At 37.8% G+C, this 22,257-nt stretch overlaps 1 protein-coding gene across 1 annotated transcript in view; it reads right to left on the reverse strand.

Annotated features, from left to right (window-relative positions):
- Positions 1-14,362: 14,362 nt before the first annotated feature.
- Positions 14,363-22,257, reverse strand: part of LOC136857652 (dyslexia-associated protein KIAA0319-like protein) — a 221,070-nt gene continuing 213,175 nt past the window's right edge. The window contains exon 19 of the mRNA XM_067136474.2: positions 14,363-14,479. Coding sequence (XP_066992575.2) covers positions 14,372-14,479 — 108 coding nt within the window. The 3' untranslated portion in view covers positions 14,363-14,371. The remainder of the gene's footprint in view (positions 14,480-22,257) is intronic.

Here is a 22,257-nt window from a genome sequence, read left to right on the forward strand (position 1 = left end):
TTGAATTTTTTCAACTAGCATCACTCCAAAACTTGACTTGAAAAGTGTAAGTCCCCCTCAGTACTACATAAGAGAGATCCTCATTTCATTGCAACATGACAGAAAACCATGAGACAGTTTCTGTTTAAAATGTTTTCCTGTTTAAGATGCGCTTTTGTCTATTGAAAAGTTTCTTACAACCAGGCCCTTGGCTGAATGGCCGGCGTCAATGCCTTCAGTTCAGAGGATCCCAGGTTCGATCCCCAGCATGGTTGGGGATTTTAATCTTGTATGGTTTATTCCTCTGACCTGGTGACTGGGTGTTTCTGTTCGTTCCTACTCTCCTCTTTACATCTATGAACCACAACAAAAACCCTTGAAATAGCAAATATATCCCTCCACATTCGGTTGGCATCAGGAAGGGCATCCAGCCATAAAACAGGGCGAAGTCTACAAGTGCAAACCAGTTTGCACCTGTGACCTCCAAAAGATGTGCAAAAAATGGTAGAAGAATTGAAAAGTTTCTTAACTTGCCTTATTATGCCTACAAATATCTCATAATAAAAGAAAAATGTTGTGCTCACCCACACATCCAACAAAATCTACAAGAGAATATCAGGTATGAACATTATATCTTGCTAGAATACTGAATTGAATGGTTTTTGCATTTGTTATAAGATTTCTCTCTATTTTTACAATGCTATATCATGTTCTTACGAAAACTCAAAAATGTTCAAAGCAATCAATCATCATCAACCTGCATTTAGGGCCCCTAGGTAGCGGATTTCCTATCAGTTGTTTACCTAGACTTTTCTGAAATGATTTCAAAGAACTTGGAAATTAATCAAACATTTTCCTTGATAAATTATTCCAATCCATAATTCCCCTTCCTATAACTGAATATTTGTCCTAGTTTGTCCTCTTGAATTCTAATTTTATCTTCATACTATGATCTTTCCTACTTTTGAAAGCTCCACCCAAGCTTATTCGTCTACTAATGTCATTCCACACCATCTCTCCACTGACATTGTGGAACATCCTGGTTTGTCAAGCAGTTTGTCTTCTTACTCCCAAGTCTTCCAAGCTCAAAGTTTGCAACAATTTTTGTAAAACTACTTCATTTCTATTAGACTGATCATCAATTCCAAGAACATCCCCACGTATAAATTATCCCAATATACACACAATTTTCTCAATAAAAACTACAAATTTTATAACAAAACAATTACCAAATTCAGTTGATTTTTACAACATCACTAAAAATTTAAATATACAACCTACCCATTCTTTACAATCCTTCAGTATTACCAACATGTACTCTAACATTCCAATAAAAGAAGTTATCTTTCTTATAAACAATAATTTACGAATGCATAGTCATTTGAATACCTCAGAAATTAATGAGTTAATTTACATTTTTGAAATTTGTCTTAAATAATAACTACTTCAAATGTAACAATAAAATTTACCAACAAAATGGACTCCCCATGGGTGCACCAGCATCAGGAATCTTACAGGTAATTTATATGGACTATCATGAATACAACAATATTGCCAGCAAAATTAATGGTATATTTTTCTGGATACATTTTGTCAATGGTATTCTTACCATTACTGACAAACAAATCACTAACAGCACCACCATACTCAACTACCTCAATGAACTAGATCCTTATATAAAATTTACTATTGAAACAGAAAGTAATTCCACACTTAATTTCTTAGATTTATCTATCAAAAGACATAAAAACTCACTCCCATATGCCATATATCGCAAACCAACATATACAAGCAACACAATCAGACAAGTTTCAACACACCCAGGATCCCACAAAAAAGCAGGTTTTTTTTTAGTTGAATCTATTAGAGCTCATAATATTCCTTTTTCTAAAAACAACTACAAGAAAGAAATACAGTCTTTACTATAGCACAAGAAAATGGTTATAATAGAAACTATGTTAACAAAATAATAAATAAAATAATAATATGTATCAAGTCACCAATTTATTTAAATGATATAATATTAACATTGCTTTTAAAACAATAATAATTACAAATTATTCTTCAACACCTATATGGTACTACTTCACTCACTACTGATTTGCATTTAGGGCAGTCACCCAGGTGACAGATTCCCTATCTGTTGTTTTCCTAGCCTTTCCTTAAATTATTTCAAAGTAATTGCAAATTTATTGAACATCTCCCATGGTAAGTTATTTCAATCCCTAACTCCCCTTCCTGGTAACAAATATTTGCCCCAATTTGTCCTCTTGAATTCCAACTTTATCTTTATGTTGTGATCTTTCGTACTTTTAAAGACACCACTCAAACTTATTCGTCTACTAATATCATTCCACACCATCTCTCCACTGACAGCTCGGAACATACCATTCAGAGAAACAGGGTGGCCTAGGGAGCGGTGTTAAGCGAACAGGGAACTGGAAATCAAGTAGGGATGACATAAAAATGTTAGTGTTCAACTGTAGAAGCATTGTAAACAAAGGTATCGAATTAAGTAATTTAATAGATATATACTTACCAGATATTGTAATAGGAGTTGAATCATGGCTGAGAAATGATATAATGGATGCAGAAATATTCTTACGGAACTGGAGTGTGTATCGTAGAGATAGGATAGGAATGGTATGAGGGGGAGTATTCATTCTGGTGAAAGAAGAATTTGTAAGCTACGAAAAAGTTAAGGATGAAAACCATGAAATTCTGGGTGTAAGGCTCTTCTCTAAAGATAATAGGCAACTTGATGTCTTTGGAGTGTACAGACCAGGAAAGGGTAGCGCTGACGATGATTCAGAATTATTTGACAAGATAATCAGCTATGTTGGAAATGATATGGAAAGGAATGTGATAGTAGCAGGTGATCTCAATTTACCAAATGTCAATTGGGAAGGTAATGCAAAGAACAGGAAGCATGACCAACAAATGGCAAATAAGTTAATATGGGAAGGACAACTGATTCAGAAAGTGATGGAACCAACTAGAGGGAACAATATTTTGGATGTGGTGCTGATAAAACCAGACGAACTCTATAGAGAAACTGAAGTAATAGATGGCATTAGTGATCACAAAGCTGTTTTTGTCGTAGTTAAAAATAAATGTGAAAGAAAGGAAGGTAGTAAAATTAGGACTATTAGGCAGTACCATATGGCTGATAAAACAGGCATGAGGGAGTTTTTAAAAAGTAACTATAATCGATGGTAAATGGTAAATAAAAATGTAAACAGACTCTGGGATGGGTTTAAAGCAATTGTTGAGGAATGTGAAAATAGGTAGTTCCTTTAAAGGTGGTAAGGAATGGTAAGGTTCCAATATATTATAACAGAGAAGTTAAGAGACTAAGAAGGAGGTGCAGACTGGAATGAAATAGAGTTAGAAATGGTTATGGAAGTAAGGAGAAACTGAAGGAACTTACTAGGAAATTGAATCTAGCAAAGAAGTCAGCTAAGGATAACATGATGGCAACCATAATTTGTGGTCATACAAATTTTAGTGAAAAATGGAAGAGTACGTATAGGTACTTTAAGACAGAAACAGGTTCAAAGAAGGACATTCCAGGAATCATTAATGAACAAGGGGAGTGTGTACGCGAGGATCTTCAAAAGGCAGAAGTATTCAGTCAGCAGTATGTAAAGATTGTTGGTTACAAGGATAATGTCCAGATAGGGGATGTGAGTAATACCAAAGAAGTATTAAAATTTACCTATGATAACAATGACATTTACAGTAAGATACAAAAGTTGAAAACTAGAAAAGCAGCTGGAATTGATCAGATTTCTGGGGATATACTAAAGGCAATGGGTTGGGTTATAGTGCCATATCTGAAATACTTATTTGATTATTGTTTGGTTGAAGGAGCTATACCAAATGAATGGAGAGTTGCTATAGTAGCCCCTGTGTATAAAGGAAAGGGTGATAGACATAAAGCTGAAAATGACAGGCCAGTCAGTTTGACATGCATGGTATGTAAGCTTTGGGAAAGCATTCTTTCTGATTATATTAGACATGTTTGCAAAATTAATAACTCGTTTGACAGAAGGCAGTTTGGGTTTAGGAAAGGTTATTCAACTGAAGCTCAGCTTGTAGGATTTCAGCAAGATATAGCAGATATCCTGGATTTAGGAGGTCAAATGGACTGTATCGCGATTGACCTATCTAAGGCATTTCATAGGGTAGATCATGGAAGACTTCTGGCAAAAATGAGTGCAATTGGACTAGAAAAAAAGAGTGACTGAATGGGTGGCTATATTTCTAGAAAATAGAACTCAGAGAATTAGAGTAGGCGAAGCTTTATCTGACCCTGTAAAAATTAAGAGGGGAATTCCTCAAGGTAGTATTATTGGACCTTTATGTAGCCCCTGTGTATAAAGGAAAGGGTGATAGACATAAAGCTGAAAATGACAGGCCAGTCAGTTTGACATGCATTGTATGTAAGCTTTGGGAAAGCATTCTTTCTGATTATATTAGACATGTTTGCAAAATTAATAACTGGTTTGATAGAAGGCAGTTTGGGTTTAGGAAAGGTTATTCAACTGAAGCTCAGCTTGTAGGATTTCAACAAGATATAGCAGATATCCTGGATTTAGGAGGTCAAATGGACTGTATCGCGATTGACCTATCTAAGGCATTTCATAGGGTAGATCATGGAAGACTTCTGGCAAAAATGAGTGCAATTGGACTAGAAAAAAAGAGTGACTGAATGGGTGGCTATATTTCTAGAAAATAGAACTCAGAGAATTAGAGTAGGCGAAGCTTTATCTGACCCTGTAAAAATTAAGAGGGGAATTCCTCAAGGTAGTATTATTGGACCTTTATGTTTTCTTACATATATCAATGATATGTGTAAAGAAGTGGAATCAGAGGTAAGGTTTTTTGCAGATGATGTTATTCTGAACAGAGTAATAAATAAGTTACAAGATTGTGAGCAACTGCAAAATGACCTCAATAATTTTGTGAGATGGACAGTAGGCAATGGTATGATGATGAATGAGGTTAATAGTCAGGTTGTGAGTTTCAAAAATATGAAAAGTCCTCACAGTTTTAATTACTGCATTGATGGGGTGAAATTTCCTTTTGGGGATCATTGTAAGTACCTAGGTGTTAATATAAGGAAAGATCTTCATTGGGGTAATCACATAAATATGACTGTAAATAAAGGGTACAGATCTCTGCACATGGTTATGAGGGTATTTAGGGGTAAGGATGTAAAGGAGAGGGCATATAAGTATCTGGTAAGACCCCAACTAGAGTATGGTTCCAGTGTATGGGACCCTCACCAGGATTACTTGATTCAAGAACTGGAAAAAATCCAAAGAAAAGCAGCTTGATTTGTTCTGGGTGATTTCTGACAGAGGAGTAGCATTACAAAAATATTGGAAAGTTTGGGCTGGGAAGATTTGGGAGAAAGGAGACGAGCTGCTCAATTAAGTGGTATGTTCCGAGCTGTCAGAGGAGAGATGGCGTGGGAGGACATCAGTAGACGAATAAGTTTGAGTGGTGTCTTTAAAAGTAGGAAAGATCACAATATGAAGATAAAAGTTGGAATTCAAGAGGACAAATTGGGGCAAATATTTGTTTGTAAGAAGGGGAGTTAGGGATTGGAATAACTTACCAAGGGAAATGTTCAATAATTTTCCAATTTCTTTGCGATCATTTAAGAAAAGGCTAGGAAAACAACAGATAGGGTATCTGCCACCTGGGTGACTGCCCTAAATGCAGATCAGTAGTGATTGATTGATTGATTGATTGATTGATTGATTGATTGATTGATTGATTGATTGATTGATTGATTGATTGATTGATTGATTGATTGATTGATTGATTGATTGATTGATTTATAATACCAATATACAGTAGTTGGTCCATTATTGGGCATTATAAATTTTCCAGTGAACTCATTCCTGGTTGCCAGCGTCAATTTTTCAAACTGAGACAAAGTCTCTCATAGAGCATTGGCACTGCTGGTGGCTCCAAGTAGCCTATGCAGTGGCCTCCATGGTATGCACTAGCCATGCATCTTGGTAGGTGTGCTATTTACCAACTGATGAGCCCAATTTAGCACACTGGGGTGAAACGCTGGCAACCAGGAATGAGTTAGCTGGAAAATTTATAATGCCCAGTAACGGACCGGATTTAAAAGCCATACGACATTTCATTTCATTTCCTGAACCAAAGGCCAGTACGCTGACCGTTCAGCCAACGAGTCGGACAACCTGTTTAGGAAATCACCCACAACAAATTGAGCTGCTTTCCTTTGGATTTTTTCCAGTTCTTGAATCAAGTAATCCTGGTGAGGGTCCCATACACTGGAACCATACTCTAGTTGGGGTCTTACCAGATACTTATATGCCCTCTCCTTTACATCCTTACCCCTAAATACCCTCATAACCATGTGCAGAGAACTGTACCCTTTATTTACAATCATATTTATGTGATTACCCCAATGAAGATCTTTCCTTATATTAACACCTAGGTACTTACAATGATCCCCAAAAGGAAATTTCACCCCATCAATGCAGTAATTAAAACTGTGAGGACTTTTCATATTTGTGAAACTCACAACCTGACTATTAACCTCATTCATCATCATACCATTGCCTACTGTCCATCTCACAAAATTATTGAGGTCATTTTGCAGTTACTCACAATCTTGTAACTTATTTATTACTCTGTACAGAATAACATCATCTGCAAAAAGTCTTATCTCTGATTCCACTTCTTTACACATAAAGGTCCAATAATACTGCCTTGAGGAATTCCCTTCTTAATTATTACAGGGACAGAGAAAGCTTTACCTACTCTAATTCTCTGAGTTCTATTTTCTAGAAATATAGCAACCCATTCAGTCACTTTTTTCCTAGTCCAATTGCACTCATTTTTGCCAGTAGTCTCTGATGGTATACCCTATCAAATGCCTTAGATAGGTCAATCGCGATACAGTCCATTTGACCTCCTAAATCCAGGATATCTGCCATATCTTGCTGGAATCCTACAAGTTGAGCTTCAGTGGAATAACTTTTCCTAAACTCAAACTGCCTTCTATCAAACCAGTTATTAATTTTGCAAACATGTCTAATATAATCAGAAAGAATGCTTTCCCAAAGCTTACATGCAATGCATGTCAATCTGACTGGCCTGTAATTTTCAGCTTTATGTCTATCACCCTTTCCTGTATGCACTGGGGCTACTATAGCAACTCTCCATTCATTTGGTATAGCTCCTTCATGTAAACAATAATCAAATAAGTACTTCAGATATGGTACCATATCCCAACCCACTGTCTTTAGTATATCCCCAAAACCTTATCAATTCCAGCTGCTTTTCTAGTTTTCAACTTTTGTATCTTACTGTAAATATCACTGTTATCACAGATAAATTTTAACACTTCTTTAGTATTAGTCACCTTCTCTATCTGGACATTATCCTTGTAACCAACAATCTTTACATATGGCTGACTGAATACTTCTGCCTTTTGAAGATCCTACCGGGCAAGTTGGCCATGCGGTTAGGATTGCGCGGCTGTGAACTTGCATCCGGGAGATAGTGGGTTCGTATCCCACTGTCGGCAGCCCTGAAGGTTGTTTTCTATGGTTTTCCAATTTCACACCAGGCAAATGATGGGGCTGTACCTTAATTAAGGCCACGACCGCTTCCTTCCAACTCCTAGGCCTTTCCTATCCCATCATTGCCATAAGATCTCTCTGTGTTGGTGCACCGTAAAGCCACTAGCAATTTGAAGATCCTTGCAAACACACTCCCCTTGTTCATTAATAATTCCTGGAATGTCCTTCTTTGAACCTGTTTCTGCCTTAAAGTGCCTATACATACTCTTCCATTCACTAAAATTTGTATGACCGCCAATTATGCTTGCCATCATATTATCCTTAGATGACTTTTTTGCTAGATTCAATTTCCTAGTAAGTTCCTTCAGTTTGTCCTTACTTCCACAGCCATGCTACTATCACGTTCCCAGTACTATAAAGGCAATTTGGGAAACCTCGTGGGTACCTCTAAAGAAGAGAATATGGTAATAATTAGGACTACAATGGTCACTCTCACAGGAATATCCATCCCACCAGGCGAACCAATGGAAATCATCATAGAAATAGTATATAAGGTAACAGAACAAACAAGAAACGAGGAAAATGTAACTATTGCTGGGGATTTCAACTGAAGAACTGACAAACCCTGTACTAAGACAGACTTGCTTATGGAAGCTTTAGAAGAGCAAGGATTTAAAAGAGCAAACAACAAACATATACCTACATACATAGCCCCAAATGGAACTAGTACAATCTACCTCGTCTTCTACAGAAGGAACAGGCTACAATTAAAGAAGCAGGAAGGACTGTGGACCTCCTCAGAAGCACCCATAATGAAGCATGTCCCAATTATAATGCTGTTTCAAATGGAAACTAAACAAACAAAGGCAAATGTGTTGAAGGGAATCAAACCCTCGGGGAAACTGGATCTCGAAATCCTGAAGAATAGTATGGGAGAAATATCCACAAAAGCAATGCAAACAACCACCATGGAAAGGAGGACAAGGCGAGCAAAAAGATTGTTCGACCGGGAGTGCTACAGAGAGAGTAAGGAGCACTATTCAGAGTCAAAACATCTAAACAGCAAGCGAACCTAACATTCTACACTGTGAGAAGAAGAGAGTTCCAATGGCTACTAAAACAGAAAAGAGCAGACCATATAGAGAGAGAAGCAAGGAAACAGGCAGAGGACATAGCTCTAAGAAAGAGGAACCCACCCACTACAGGAGAAGTACCAATAGAGGCATGGGAAAACCACTTCAGCTAAATTCGAAACCAGCAACAGAAAACTCAGGCATATGATCCAATAACAAAACAGGTTCACACGTATGATCCTGAATGAAGGAAGAAGTAAAGTGGGTGATAAAGGAGGGAAAAAATAAAAAGGCAGCAGGACCAGACAATATCTACATCGAGCACCTGAAGGAATCTGTGGATATTATGCAAGATCTCTGGGTGGATCTAATGAACAAATGCATTGAATTAGGACAGATACCCGAAAGCTGGAGAACAGCAACAATGACGGTTCTCTATAAAGGGAAAGGAAGTACTACAAGCCTGGACTCATAGAGGGAAGTGGTATTAGAAAGTGCTACGTTCAAGATGTTCACGAAAGTTCTAAATGAAAGACTACTGGAAATGTTGACAATCAAATCTCTGAAAGTCAATTTGGATTCAGGAAAGGCAGGAGTGCATTACAAGCAATCTCCTACCTACTGGAGCAAATAGAGGACTCCCTTACACACTCCTGGAGGGGGAAGTATTATGTGGTATTTGTAGACTACAGGAAAGCGTCCAACCTCATAAACAGGAGGAAGCTTATTGAGAAACTTAAAGGAATGCCTGGAAAGGACCACCCAATTGCAAGGATAATGGAATATCTCTTAAAGTATAACTACATATATATAAATAACAACGTGGAAACATCAAATCGATTAATCAAATGAATGGCATACTGCAGGTGGACCCTATAAGTCCTATACTATTTAACATCTATACAACAGACATCGTGAAAATCATTAAGGAGAAATCCTGTATGCAGATGACATGGTGACAGAAGTACAAGAAGCAATTAACAAGATGGAGAATTGGGCCAGGGAAAACAATGTCACTATAAACCAAGAGAAAACTGTACAGATGCCTTTTAGGAAGGGTGGAAAAGCAGCAGCAACCGACAAAATTGTGTTTTCAGGCACTCCACTAGAGAAAGTTAACAAATTCAAATACCGAAGTGTTACAATGCAAACAACACCATCATCATACTGTTTTCACATAGAAGAAAGAACAGCGGCAGCAATCAGGGCAATATACTACATAAAGAATACTAGGAATCTGTCTATCAGTATGGCAATGGCACTATTTGGAAGTGCAATAGCCCCAATCATCACTTACGGCATACAGATCATCTGGGAAAAGTTAAAAATAGGCGAATTCACCAAAATTGTAAAGGTGAAGGCGTTGTAGATGAAAGGAGCAGTGGGAGTAGGGAGGACAGCCCCTTTCCGTCTTCTGTATGAGATGATGGGAGAAACCTACTTCATGGAGGACATCAGGATCCGACACCACCTACCACCAAACAGGACCATATCAAGATCTACTAAGGAACTAAAATAAAAAGACAGAAGAAATACAGCTGGAATTCTACAGCTCACCTGCTATGGTGGAGAAGTCTTGGACCAGAGAGAGCCAGAAGCAAAGACATGTAATAGCCAAACTGTCAGTATACGGCTTTCACTACAAGCTGTGTATTAACAAGTGATTCCACAAACCAGATGTAGATTGTGTGTGTGTGCTGTGTGGTAAAAATTGTGACACATACCAAACACTAAAGTGCACGAAATGAACAAAGTTGATCACTGACTACAGTAAGGACTAACTCAACTGAACACACTTTCTTCTTCTTATTATTATTATTAGCATTAGTCACTTCTTCTACCTGAACATCATCCTTATATCCAACTATCTTAACATATTGCTGACTGAATACTTCTGCCTTCTTTCTGTAAATCTTCACATACACACTCCTCTTGTTCATTAATGATCCCTAGGATATCTTTTCTGGAACCTCTTTCTGCCTTGAAGTATCTCCACATATCCTTCCATTTTTCCTAAAATTCATATGACTGCCAGTCATGTTTGCCATCATTTTGTCCTTAACTGCCTTTTTTGCTAAATTCAATTTCTCATTAAGTTCTTGCAATCTCTTCTTAATGCTGTCACTAAAGCCAGCAGTGCAATGGGCTTGAGGCTTAATGTAAAGAAGACCAAGTGGATGGTTATAAGTAGGAAAGAAGATAGCATTCGAGGTAATCTCACAGCAGCAAAGGAACAGATCGTGAGAGTGGCAACATTTAAATACCTGGGATGTCACATCAATGATGACTGGGACCTTACTCACGAGATCCGATGCAGAATTGAGCAGGCCAGAACTTCTTTTCAGAGACTTAGAAAACTTTTGACAAGCCGTGACCTTTCCATTTCACTACGTACACGACTACTCCGGTGTTATGTTTTCAGCATTCTGTTATACGGCGTTGAGGCATGGACACTAACTGAGACCATGTGCAAGAAGTTGCAAGCATTTGAAATGTGGACGTACCGAAGGATGCTGAAGATACCTTGGACAGCTAAAATGACCATTATAAGTGTTTTGCACCATATGAACAAAGAACCAGAAATTCTCACTACCATCAAGAGAAGGAAGCTAGAATACTTCGGTCATATGATGCGGAACAGTAAATACCACCTTCTGCAAGTAATACTCCAAGGGAAAATTAATGGAAAACGTGGTCTGGGGAGAAGTAGGACATCGTGGCTCGGCAACTTGAGCCAGTGGTTTGGGGTGACAAAGTTTACTCTGTTCAGAACAGCTATGAACAAACAACAGATCATGCTACTGATCGCCAACGTTCTGCGAGGACATGGCACATGAAGGAGGAGGAGGAGGAGGAGGAGAAGAAGAAGAAGAAGAAGAAGAAGAAGAAGAAGAAGAAGAAGAAGAAGAAGAAGAAGAAGAAGAAGAAGAAGAAGAAGAAGCTCTTCTTATTTCCACAACCATGCCTAGCTCTATTCCTTTCTAACCTGTACCTCCTTCTTAATCTCTTCTCTGTTATAATATAGTGGATCATTCCTATTCCTTACCACCTAAGGAACATACCTGTTTTCAAACTCCTCAACAATTACTTTAAACCCTTCCCATAGGCTGTTTATGTTTTTATTTACCATTTTCCACTGATCATAATAATTTTTAAATCCTCCCTATGCCTGTCTTACCAACCATATGATATTGCTCGATAGTTCTACTTTTACAACCTTTCTTTCTATTGCCTTTATTTGTAACTACAACAAAAACAGCTTTGTAATCACTTATATCATTTGTCACTCCAGTTTCTCTATAAAACTCACCTGGTTTTATCAGCACCACATCAAGAATATTTTTCCCTCTAGTTGGTTCTGTCACTTTCTGATTCAGTTGTCCTTCTGAGATTAAATTATTCACTATTTGTTGGTCATGTTTCTGTCATTTACATTTCCTTCCCAGTTTACATTTGGTAAACTGAGACCACCCACAATAATGTTCATTTCTGTGTTGTTTCCTAAATAGCTGATTATCTTTTCAAATAATTCTGTATTAGCATCCCCACTTCCAGGTCTGTACACCTCAAAAATAGCAAGTTGCCTATTATCTTTAGGGATAAGCCTTATGTCTACAATTTCATTTTTCTCATCCTTTACCTTTTCTTAACTTACAAATTCTTCTTTCACCAGTATGAATATTCCCCCTCCTCCTGTTCCTATCCTATCTCTATGATAAACACTCCAGTTCTGTAAGAAAATTTCTGCATCCATAATATCACTTCAGGGTCCAGTGACGTAGCTATTAGACCCCTTTAAATAACACACTTCATCATAATATCATCATTTCTCAGCCATGATTCAGCTCCTATTACTATATCTGAAAAATACATATCTATTAACACGTTGAGTGCCAAGCGACCCCATATGGGTACGTGAGAGTAGTCAAACTTTTGAACTTCACGTCCCCATATGGGGTCATACGTTCGTTCTAAATCGAGAACTGTGCGAACCCATTTGGGTGCGCAGTAAGTATGTGATTCGAAGCTGTGTAAGTTCTCTTCCTGCCATCTGCTGGTCGTCTATTTAAGTACGTGCATAGTCCACCTTCCATTCTTCAATTCCTGTTTTGGCGCGACCCCGTATGGGTAAGTCAAGAGTGCTATGTAGGGTGAAAAAGTCATTGTCTATCTCGCGCACGGATTGTTTATGTAATTGTGCAGTGCTGCGAGATTTCTTTTCTTTTTTTAAGTCGTTACTAGTAAATCGAGCAGTAAAATACTTAGTGCAGGTAGTCTGGACGATATATCGAACAAGTCGGAAAATTACGCAAACGTAGTATATAGTTACAGTGATTTTGAACTCAGTACAGAGCAAATAGCGATCTCGCATGTTCATCCATATTGACAAATTACAGTCTTCAGCATACACATCCTCGCTGTATTCTGGGTTTCCAAGCCAGCTGTTGCAACAATTATGACCGTCTTCAACGATATAGTCACTGGTTTCCCATGTTGCATGATCATCGCTGCTAGGTTCTCTCACTCAAATTAAATGTTATACAAATAAAATTATATACTTATTCAATATTCCGTAACTACTAATTCTTCTTATAATAATATTCTGCTACGTCCTAATTAACCAAACTTACATGATTTTCACTACTTTATATAACAACATTTTATACAAGAATTCCCTACCTAAAATCGGAAGATCGCCATTTACAAACATTTCCTGACCTAAAATTGGGGATCCAACATTTTTACGGCCCCAGTATGAACAAGCTAACACATCTCTCATAATCAACAGCATATATCGCGTCCCTGCAAAGGAAAAGGTAAGTATGACCGAACGTCGGGACAGTAACTACTGTATAAGTATGACCCCATATGGGGGCGCGTGTTCGTGTACAATTCGTAATGACCAATACGACCCCATATGGGGTCGCAATATTTTACCTAATATACATAATAAGTTGACGTAATATATCATAAATACATCCTCATTTCAGCGATCATTTGCTTGGTTAAGCCTGTGAACGTTTTGGCACCAGGGAGTAACTCGATATTATTAGCTCACGGCACTAGATGGCAGTCCTATGAAATTCGGTCTGGCACTCAACGTGTTAAATTACTTAATTCTATTATTTTCTTTACAATACTCCTTCAGTTTAACACTAACAATTTTATGTCGTCCTTGCTTGACTTCCAGCACCCTATACTCTCATCACTGCTCCCTAGTCCACCCTATTTCCCTGAATGTATCTTCATATAACTCTTCTAAACAAACCCCCATTTTATACGTAAGTACAATTGTGGTTCAAATGAAGACCATCTGAGCGTAGATCCCTATCTCCTACCCACTCATTAGGATCTACAAAGCTCACTCCCTATTTCCCACATTCCACTCCACAGACTCATTTAAATCCCCAATTAGCCTCCAGTCAGTATCCCACTGATAAAAATCTCTGCTCCTTTTTTCCCGCTCTGTTGTAACCAGATTCTAACATCCCAACTGTGTTAGTATCTATTCCTGCTTGTCTCATGTTACAAGATTTATTGCGTGCTGAATGAATGTTACGAATAGCTGACACCACTTCTGATACACCAAACCAGGAGAATAGAGACTATGTTCGATATAGAGGTAAGCATTATTTATTATTACTGTTAACGTAATATAATTAGGATGTGATTAGTTTTAAATTTACCTCAGTATATTGAAAAAAATATGAAAATAATATAGTTTTGGATAGTGCTTTATTGTCATGTTTGCACGGGCACATTTTTTGTTCCAGGATAAAATGGCTTTGAGGTCCATCCAGGTCCAAAGGATAAGTTGATCACATCGTCCAGCACAAGAGAACTGTCCACCTAGCCAAAAGAAAAAAAAAAAAGCATTGAAAAGTTGCTTAGGATAACGGAAAGAAATAGCATTGAAATATCAAATTTTATTGCACGTGTCCCTTCGAAGTAAAATGAATCGTAGACAAAAGGACATGAACTGGGCAAGTCGGCCATGCAGTTAGGGATGTGCGCTTCAAGCTTGCATCCAGGAGATTGGTTTCAAGCCCCTCTGTCGGCAGCCCTGAAGATGGTTTTCCATGGTTTCCCCATTTTCACACCAGGCAAATGATGGCGCTGTACCTTAATTAATGCCGTGGCCGCTTCCTTCCCATTCCTAGACCTTTCCTGTTCCATTGTTGCCATAAGACCTATTTTTGTCGCTGCAACGTAAAACAAATTGTAAAAAAAAAAAAAAAAAAAAAAAAAGGTACATGACCTTTTTAACTATAGGTTAATTGGTATACTTAGATAATAATTATGGAGGAGATGCAGGATTTGTTTAACAATAACACTTTTCTTTCACTTACCTTGAAATAATTATCAAGTCTTATCATCTCCATGACTTCCTTTTCTTATCTTAGTACCTACATCTTAGTCCATTTTATACTTGTAAGTAACAAATCCTTGTTCATTTGTTTGATCCTAGAATATAGCTCCATTGAAAGTGTTCATTACTAATTTTGCATTTATCTCTGCTTTGTTAATACTGCATATGTTCCTTTCTCCACCTATTCCTACTAGTTATTTCTCAGTGCCTTTGTATCTGTTAACTCCAGCCTATGAATAACATATCATTGCTGCACCTCAAAAAAGCGTTGTGTGCCAAAATCATAATTCAGAGAGGCATAAATCATTACCAGTTTCATACAATGACTAAATTTACATGGAAACTGTCTTATAGTACGTAGATTTCTGCAGAGAATATCATTATTTACTCAAGATTTATGGACCATGCTCTAACAGTGCTACTATTTCATTTTTGTATCTACGCAGCACATAGCAGATTTTCTATTGTGCAAAATGAAATAAGATGTTAGGCCTCTTTCAACTACAAGCAACAACAACAACAACAACAAGCAAGAAAAAGGAAATACACATCTTTATCCAGAATCAAGAGAAGTCTGATGTTCTGATTGTTCAAAAAAATTTTGCTGTAGTACACAAAAGTATACATTTATTAATCAGTGCTCATATGTTCAGTATTAATATTAAAACAATATTGAAAATGCACTACTTGAAATTAACAACACAAAAATGAAACAAAATTTACTACAACAAAGTACGACATTATGAATACTGGACTTTAGTAACTTAGAATGTCCTAAACGAAATTATAATCTTTATGCAAGAACATTTTCAAACACTGCAGACGGTTGTATTTTGAGAGGTGCATGTTAGAGAGGCTGTGGCTCTCTTCGACTTCCTTGCTGCCTTCTCTGAGGAAGACCCTGCCATTCATCTGAATAACACTTCCATTCATGTAGAGCAGTCATCTTATGTCTGTCACTGTGGGATCTCCCTTCTATTTACCAGGCCGAATGGAAGGTTTGATGGTAGCTATTCGCAGTCTCTGAAGAATTTGTGGTCCAGGTACTGAATAGTATATGGTTGACCCTTTCTAGCTTCTTCTGTCATGGATAGATAGATAACATTCAGGTAAATAGACTGGTGGAGTGAACAGGTGATCCAATGTAGAGAGGGCATTATTAAATTCCATCCTTGTGTGACCTTTCTCTAATATAATCTACTAGATTCCAATACATAGTTTGGCTGATATGTCTGACAGATCACTCGCTAGAACCTTATTTTTATTCTGATACTGATACCCTTTGGAAACGACAATTTTACTATGGATGCTAGAGTTGTTCTTAATGAAATTTATGATGCAGCTTGTGAATTCATTGGCCAAAACTTTCCCATCCCTTCAGCCAAAAATACTAAAGAATTTTTTTTTTTTAAACATAATGGTAAAAATTGTGGATTTGAAGCATTTGGCTATAGCACTGTTTTGAAACCAGTAGTTTGGGGCATAGCAAACACTTTGACATCCATAAATGCAACAAGTATAGTTTTTGACATGGATAACACCACTTGTTCTTTGGCTTTACAAGCTTCCCCTTTCTGTTGTACATGAACATTGAGATAATTCTCTTTTATATTACCTCTCTTAAATGTTACACACGTATCCCTCTGCTCTTTTCTGGGTTTGAACACCAAGTGTTTCTCTTTCTCCACAATTTCACAGAACCTTTTCCTTTCTGTGTGAGCTGTATCATACTCCTGACACTACTGATTTTAAATTTCATGCATGTTATTAATAGATCTACAACAAGGGTCAGTGTATACCTGATTACTAGAAGATCGGTAGTAGTAACTTGGCTCTTTAGGAATTAATAACAGAGATTTGAGCTTTTCTGAACTGATTTTTGTCTCTGTCTTGTGGAAATCCTATTTTCATATTTTTTGTTAATTCCTCCTCACTGTTGCTGCAGGAATGCTTTACCCAGTCACCAAACACATTTCTTCAAATCTGTTGTGGCTAGAAGAAAGATTTTGCAAACCCTCACTTTCTGCTCATCTTCTGATGGTAAATAACAGTCATAGCCATACACTTTCTTTGGAGCATCTTCAAAATTTGATTTCTTTCCCTAAAGCATTTCAAAAAATCACTACATGTGCCCTCTTTTGATCCTATGAGTTGAAGCTCAAAATAGTTTCATGAATCCAGTGGCAGCGATAAGGACCCCACGGACCCCGCAGGGTGGAGGGGCCCATGGCTTGTGAGGGGCCCATAATGTTTCTTAATTCAGTAGCTGAAGAGTGATTTTTCATATTGATAAAGGTACAGCACACAACACAGTATCAGTTGTATTACGGAGGGTTATTCCAAACTTAGGCCATTGTAGCACAGAGTTTCTTTCGTCAATAGGAGTATGGTCATTATTTCTCAAAGAATGTGGGTTTCCCAACCTGTTCCAATAATAACCATCCCTTGCTACCACTCACAACAATCAACAAGGCATTTGAAGTAATTAGCCACTTCTGAGAATCCAGTAGTCAGTGAAGAAGTGATAACAAGGACATCCTACTTGTCTAAACTCTAAATACTGAAGTTTTGAGCCTGTTTATAACTCTCGGCAGTCAGTGTAACTAAGGAGGCCTACGATGGACAGTTGAGTTGTAAATAGTAGTGAATTATTTGGTCCTCAGAACGAGATTGTTTCTTAATATTGTGATGGTCAGCGTGTTTTGATTACTATAAATGGAATAATGCATTTCGTGTGTGTGTGTGGGTGCGTGTGTGCGGTGTGTGTGTGTGTTCATACCATATACGTGTATTACTTTAATTCCTTTGAATTTGAAAACTAAATTGAGTAACATTATTATTATTATTATTATTATTATTATTATTATTATTATTATTATTATTATTATTATTATTATTATTATTATTATTATTGTCGTTGCTGGTTGCTGTTCATTGTAATAATATACAACATTGTACTATGAAATAAACTTGTTACATTCCTTAAACGAGGGGCCCATTTTCAATTATTGCAGGGGGGGCCCCGAGCTTCTTAGCACGACAAATCCTCACGGCTGTTATTCTTGGCTTTCTAGACCAGGGCCGCCATCTCACCATCAGGTAGCTCCTCAATTGTAATCACAGAGGCTGAGTGGACCTCGAACCAGCCCTTAGATCCAGGTAAAAATCCTTGACCTGGCCGAGAATCGAACCCGGGGCCTCCAGAAAAGAGGCAGCCACACTACCCCTACCCTGCAGGGCTGGCTACTACCTTTCTTCCTGCCTGCATATATATCTATACCAGAGGTGCTCACACTGGGATTTTTGTCCCATGGGCACACAGCATGTAAGTGGGCAGGCGAACGATCAGTGTTTGTGCTTCTGCAACAGCAACTCTGTGCTTATGTCACAAGCCTTGAAGGTCAAACAGCAGCGAATGTTCATTTGAGTATTAAAGGAATAGTGTTATTTTTCTATTTCCAGTGGACAGAAATCCATGTAAATTTCAGCATAACTTACATTTAACAATTTCTCCCTACTTCCACAGCCATTTCTAACTCTATTTCTTTCCAGTCTGCACCTCCTTCTTAGTCTGTTTATTTCTCTATTATAATAAGGTGGGTCTTTACCATTCCTTACCTACTTTAAAGGTACAAACCTGTTTTCACATTCCTCAACAATTGCTTTAAACCCATCCCAGAGTCTGTTTACATTTTTATTTACTGCTTTCCACCGATCATTGTACTTTTTAAAAACTCCCTCATGCCTGCTTTAGCAGCCATATGGTACTGCCTAATAGTCCTACTTTTCAGACCTTCCTTTCTATTACATTTATTTTTAACTATGACAAAAACAGCTTCATGATCACTAAAACCATTTATTACTTTGGTTTCTCGATAGAGCTCATTTGGTTTTACCAGCACCACGTCCAGAATATTTTTCCCTCTAGTTGGTTCCATCAGTTTTTGAATCAGCTGTCCTTCCATATTAATTTATTTGCCTTTTGTTGGTCATGCTTCCTGTCGTTTGCATTACCTTCCCACTTGACATTTGGTAAATTCAGATCTCCCACTACAATCACATTCCTTTCCATGTTGTTTCCCACATAGCTGATTATCTTATCAAATAATTCTGAATCAGCATCAGTGCTACCCTTTCCCGGTCTGTACATATATATATTTTGTATGGAACAAATGATCTACATGATTTACAAACAAATATGTACACAAGAAATTAAAAATTATCATCAAGACTCTTCAACGAGGAAAGTGCTGGAGCTGATGCTTTCATGAACTCTTCCCAAACACCTGTGAAGCTATGCTGTGGACACTCCTGAATGATGTGGTTCATGGTCTGTTCTTGAGCTCCGCAGTCACAAGCAGGTGAATCTAGCCATCCCCATTTGTGCAGCATTGCTTTGCACTTACCATGGCCAGTTTGTACGCGGCTTAGTTGGCACCACGTAGCTTTTGGTAGATCAGTTCCTGGAACATGGTGGGAAGGATCATCTAACTGGATTTGATGAGGTGATGAAAAATCTTTCCACCCTTCCTTCCAGACTTTGTTGATGTTGAAAGGCCCTGGCTGCTTAATACTGTTATCATCTCAAATAGGCTTCCTGGATTTCAGTGAATTGGAAGGTGTTTGAGGTCATGACAGTTGTAAGTTTTCCAAGTTTGGGCAGCAGCTTGTTGTCTTCTCAGTTGTGGAGGAGGTATACTTGCCAGTACATGTAACCATGGCACAGGGTTTGATTTTAATGTGCCTGTAATGATTCTCAAGGTCTCATTGAGCTGAGTATCCACTCTGTGGACATGAGCACTTCTATACCATACCAGTCCACAGCCGGTAGCTCCAAGTAGACTCCGCAGTGGCCTCCAAGGTTTGCACTAGCCATGCATCTTGGTAGGTGTGCTATTTACCAACTGATGAACCCAACTTAGCACACTGGAGTGAAACGCTGGCAACCAGGAATGGGTTAGCTGGAAAATGTATAATGTCCAATAATGGACCAACTATATTGGTTTTATAAATTTACTCATTCAGAACAAATATTTCAGGTTCCCTATGGAAATCAACATCTTTATCATCTGATGGCCAGGCAGGCATCAATTTTTGAAAATGAGACAAAGTATCTCATAGTGCATTCGCACTGCCAGTGGCTCCAAGTAGACTATGCAGTGGCCTCCACGGTATGCACTAGCCATGCGTCTTGGTAGGTGTGCTATTTACCAACTGATGAGCCCAACTTAGCACACTAGAGTGAAACGCTGGCAACCAGGAATGAGTTAGCTGGAAAATTTATAATGTCCGATAACAGGCCAACTATATAGGTAGTATTATGTGGTAAGTTCTGAGCTGTCAACAGAGAGATGGTGTAGAATGACATTAGTAGACGAATAAGTTTGAGTGGTGTCTTTAAACGTAGCAAAGATCTCAATATGAAGATAAAGTTGGAATTCAAGAGGACAAATTGGGGCAAATATTCATTTTTAGGAAGGGGAGTTAGGGATTGGAATAACTTACTAAGGGAGAGGTTGAATAAATATCCAATTTCTTTGAAATCATTTAAGAAAAGTCTAGGAAAACAACCGGTATGGAATCTGCCACCTGGGAGACTGTCCTAAATGGAGATAAGGATTGATTGATTGATTGATTGATTGATTGATTGATTGATTGATTGATTGATTGATTGATTGATTGATTGATTGATTGATTGATTGATTGATTGATTGAAATAAATGAAACCTTTTGTTTTCACAAAATACAAGATCAATCTGCATCAGGAATAAAGAAGGAAATACTCAGTGCAATTGACGAAAAGGACTCTTATTTAACTAAATAACGTGGTTAAGGGGTATGATGGACGTGGCAATATGTCAGGCACATACAAAAGTGTCAAAAAGAGAATTCAACAGAGACAAGGAACTGCAATAAGCATTGTGCAGCGCAGCACATAATTTAAATCTAATAATTATCGATGCTGCACGTGGAATTCAAGAAGTTAGTTCCTTTTATGACACTGTGGAAATGTTGTATCTTATATTTAGTCAGAGTATTAAAAGATGGGAACTTTAGGTAAGAAAACTTTAAGCAACACATTGGTCTTTGAAATATCAGCCTATTAAAACACTGTGTTATGCTTCTGTTGATGTACTTAAGGCTGTGTCAATTTTTTATATATATTTTTTTACAATTCGCTTTACATCACACCGACACAGAGAGGTCTTATGGCGACAATGGGATAGAAAAGGTCTAAGAGTGGGAAGGAAGTGGCCGTGGTTTTAATTAAGGTACAGCCCCAGCATTTGCCTGGTGTGAAAATGAGAAACCACAGAAAACCATCTTCAGGGCTGCCGACAGTGGGGTTCAAACCCACTATCTTCTCAATGCAAGCTCACAGCTGCGTGCCCCTAACCGCAGGGTCAACTTGCTCGGTTGTCAAAAATAATATTGATATCCAAGAAAAAGGAAGAAGCAGAACAAGCTGTTGGTTTGAAAAAAACAATTTGAGAGATTTGAATTCATAGTTCAGGGAGATTTGCAAAGATTGTAGAATATACTAATTTAGCTCCACAGATTTTACAGTTAGAAAATGTAGAGTTTGATAAAACATGTTTGTGTATTTAGAATGCAGCAGATAATTTATCTTTCTACCAAACTAATTTTGAAGCAGCAGTGTCATTAGTTGCATTTTCCACCAAAATTTGAAAATAAAAGAACTTATAATGAGAAAGAAACATTTTAATGACTTGTCTCAGGATGAGCAGCTAGTAGATTAAAAACATAATTAATAACCACTGTTTTTAATGGCTGTTTGGACATCATTGTAGCCCAGTCAAAGAACAGATTTGAGGATATGCATAATGCTAATCATTTATTCCAATTTTTCCCCCAAAATTTCTCAATTCTGCTTCCAATGAAGAGATTCACAATGGATTATCCTAAAATGAATATGATAAAGATTTATCCAGTAAATTCTCAGACCAGGTAGTATATTTCAGAAATTCTTTGATAAAAGCACTTTTGCAAGTTGCTTTACGTCGCACCGACACTAATAGGTCTTATGGTGACTATGGGACAGGAAAGGGCTAGGAGTGGGAAGGAAGCGGCCGTGGCCTTAGTTAGTGTACAGCCCCAGCATTTGCCTCGTGTGAAAATGGGAAACCACGGAAAAACATCTTCGGGGCTGCAGACAATGGGGCTCGAACCTACTATCTCCCGATTACTGAATACTGGCCGCACTTAAGTGACTGTAGGTATCAAGCTCGGTCTTTGA

This window comes from Anabrus simplex, chromosome 1 (assembly GCF_040414725.1).
Source record: "Anabrus simplex isolate iqAnaSimp1 chromosome 1, ASM4041472v1, whole genome shotgun sequence".
Taxonomy (NCBI): Eukaryota; Metazoa; Arthropoda; class Insecta; order Orthoptera; family Tettigoniidae; genus Anabrus; species Anabrus simplex.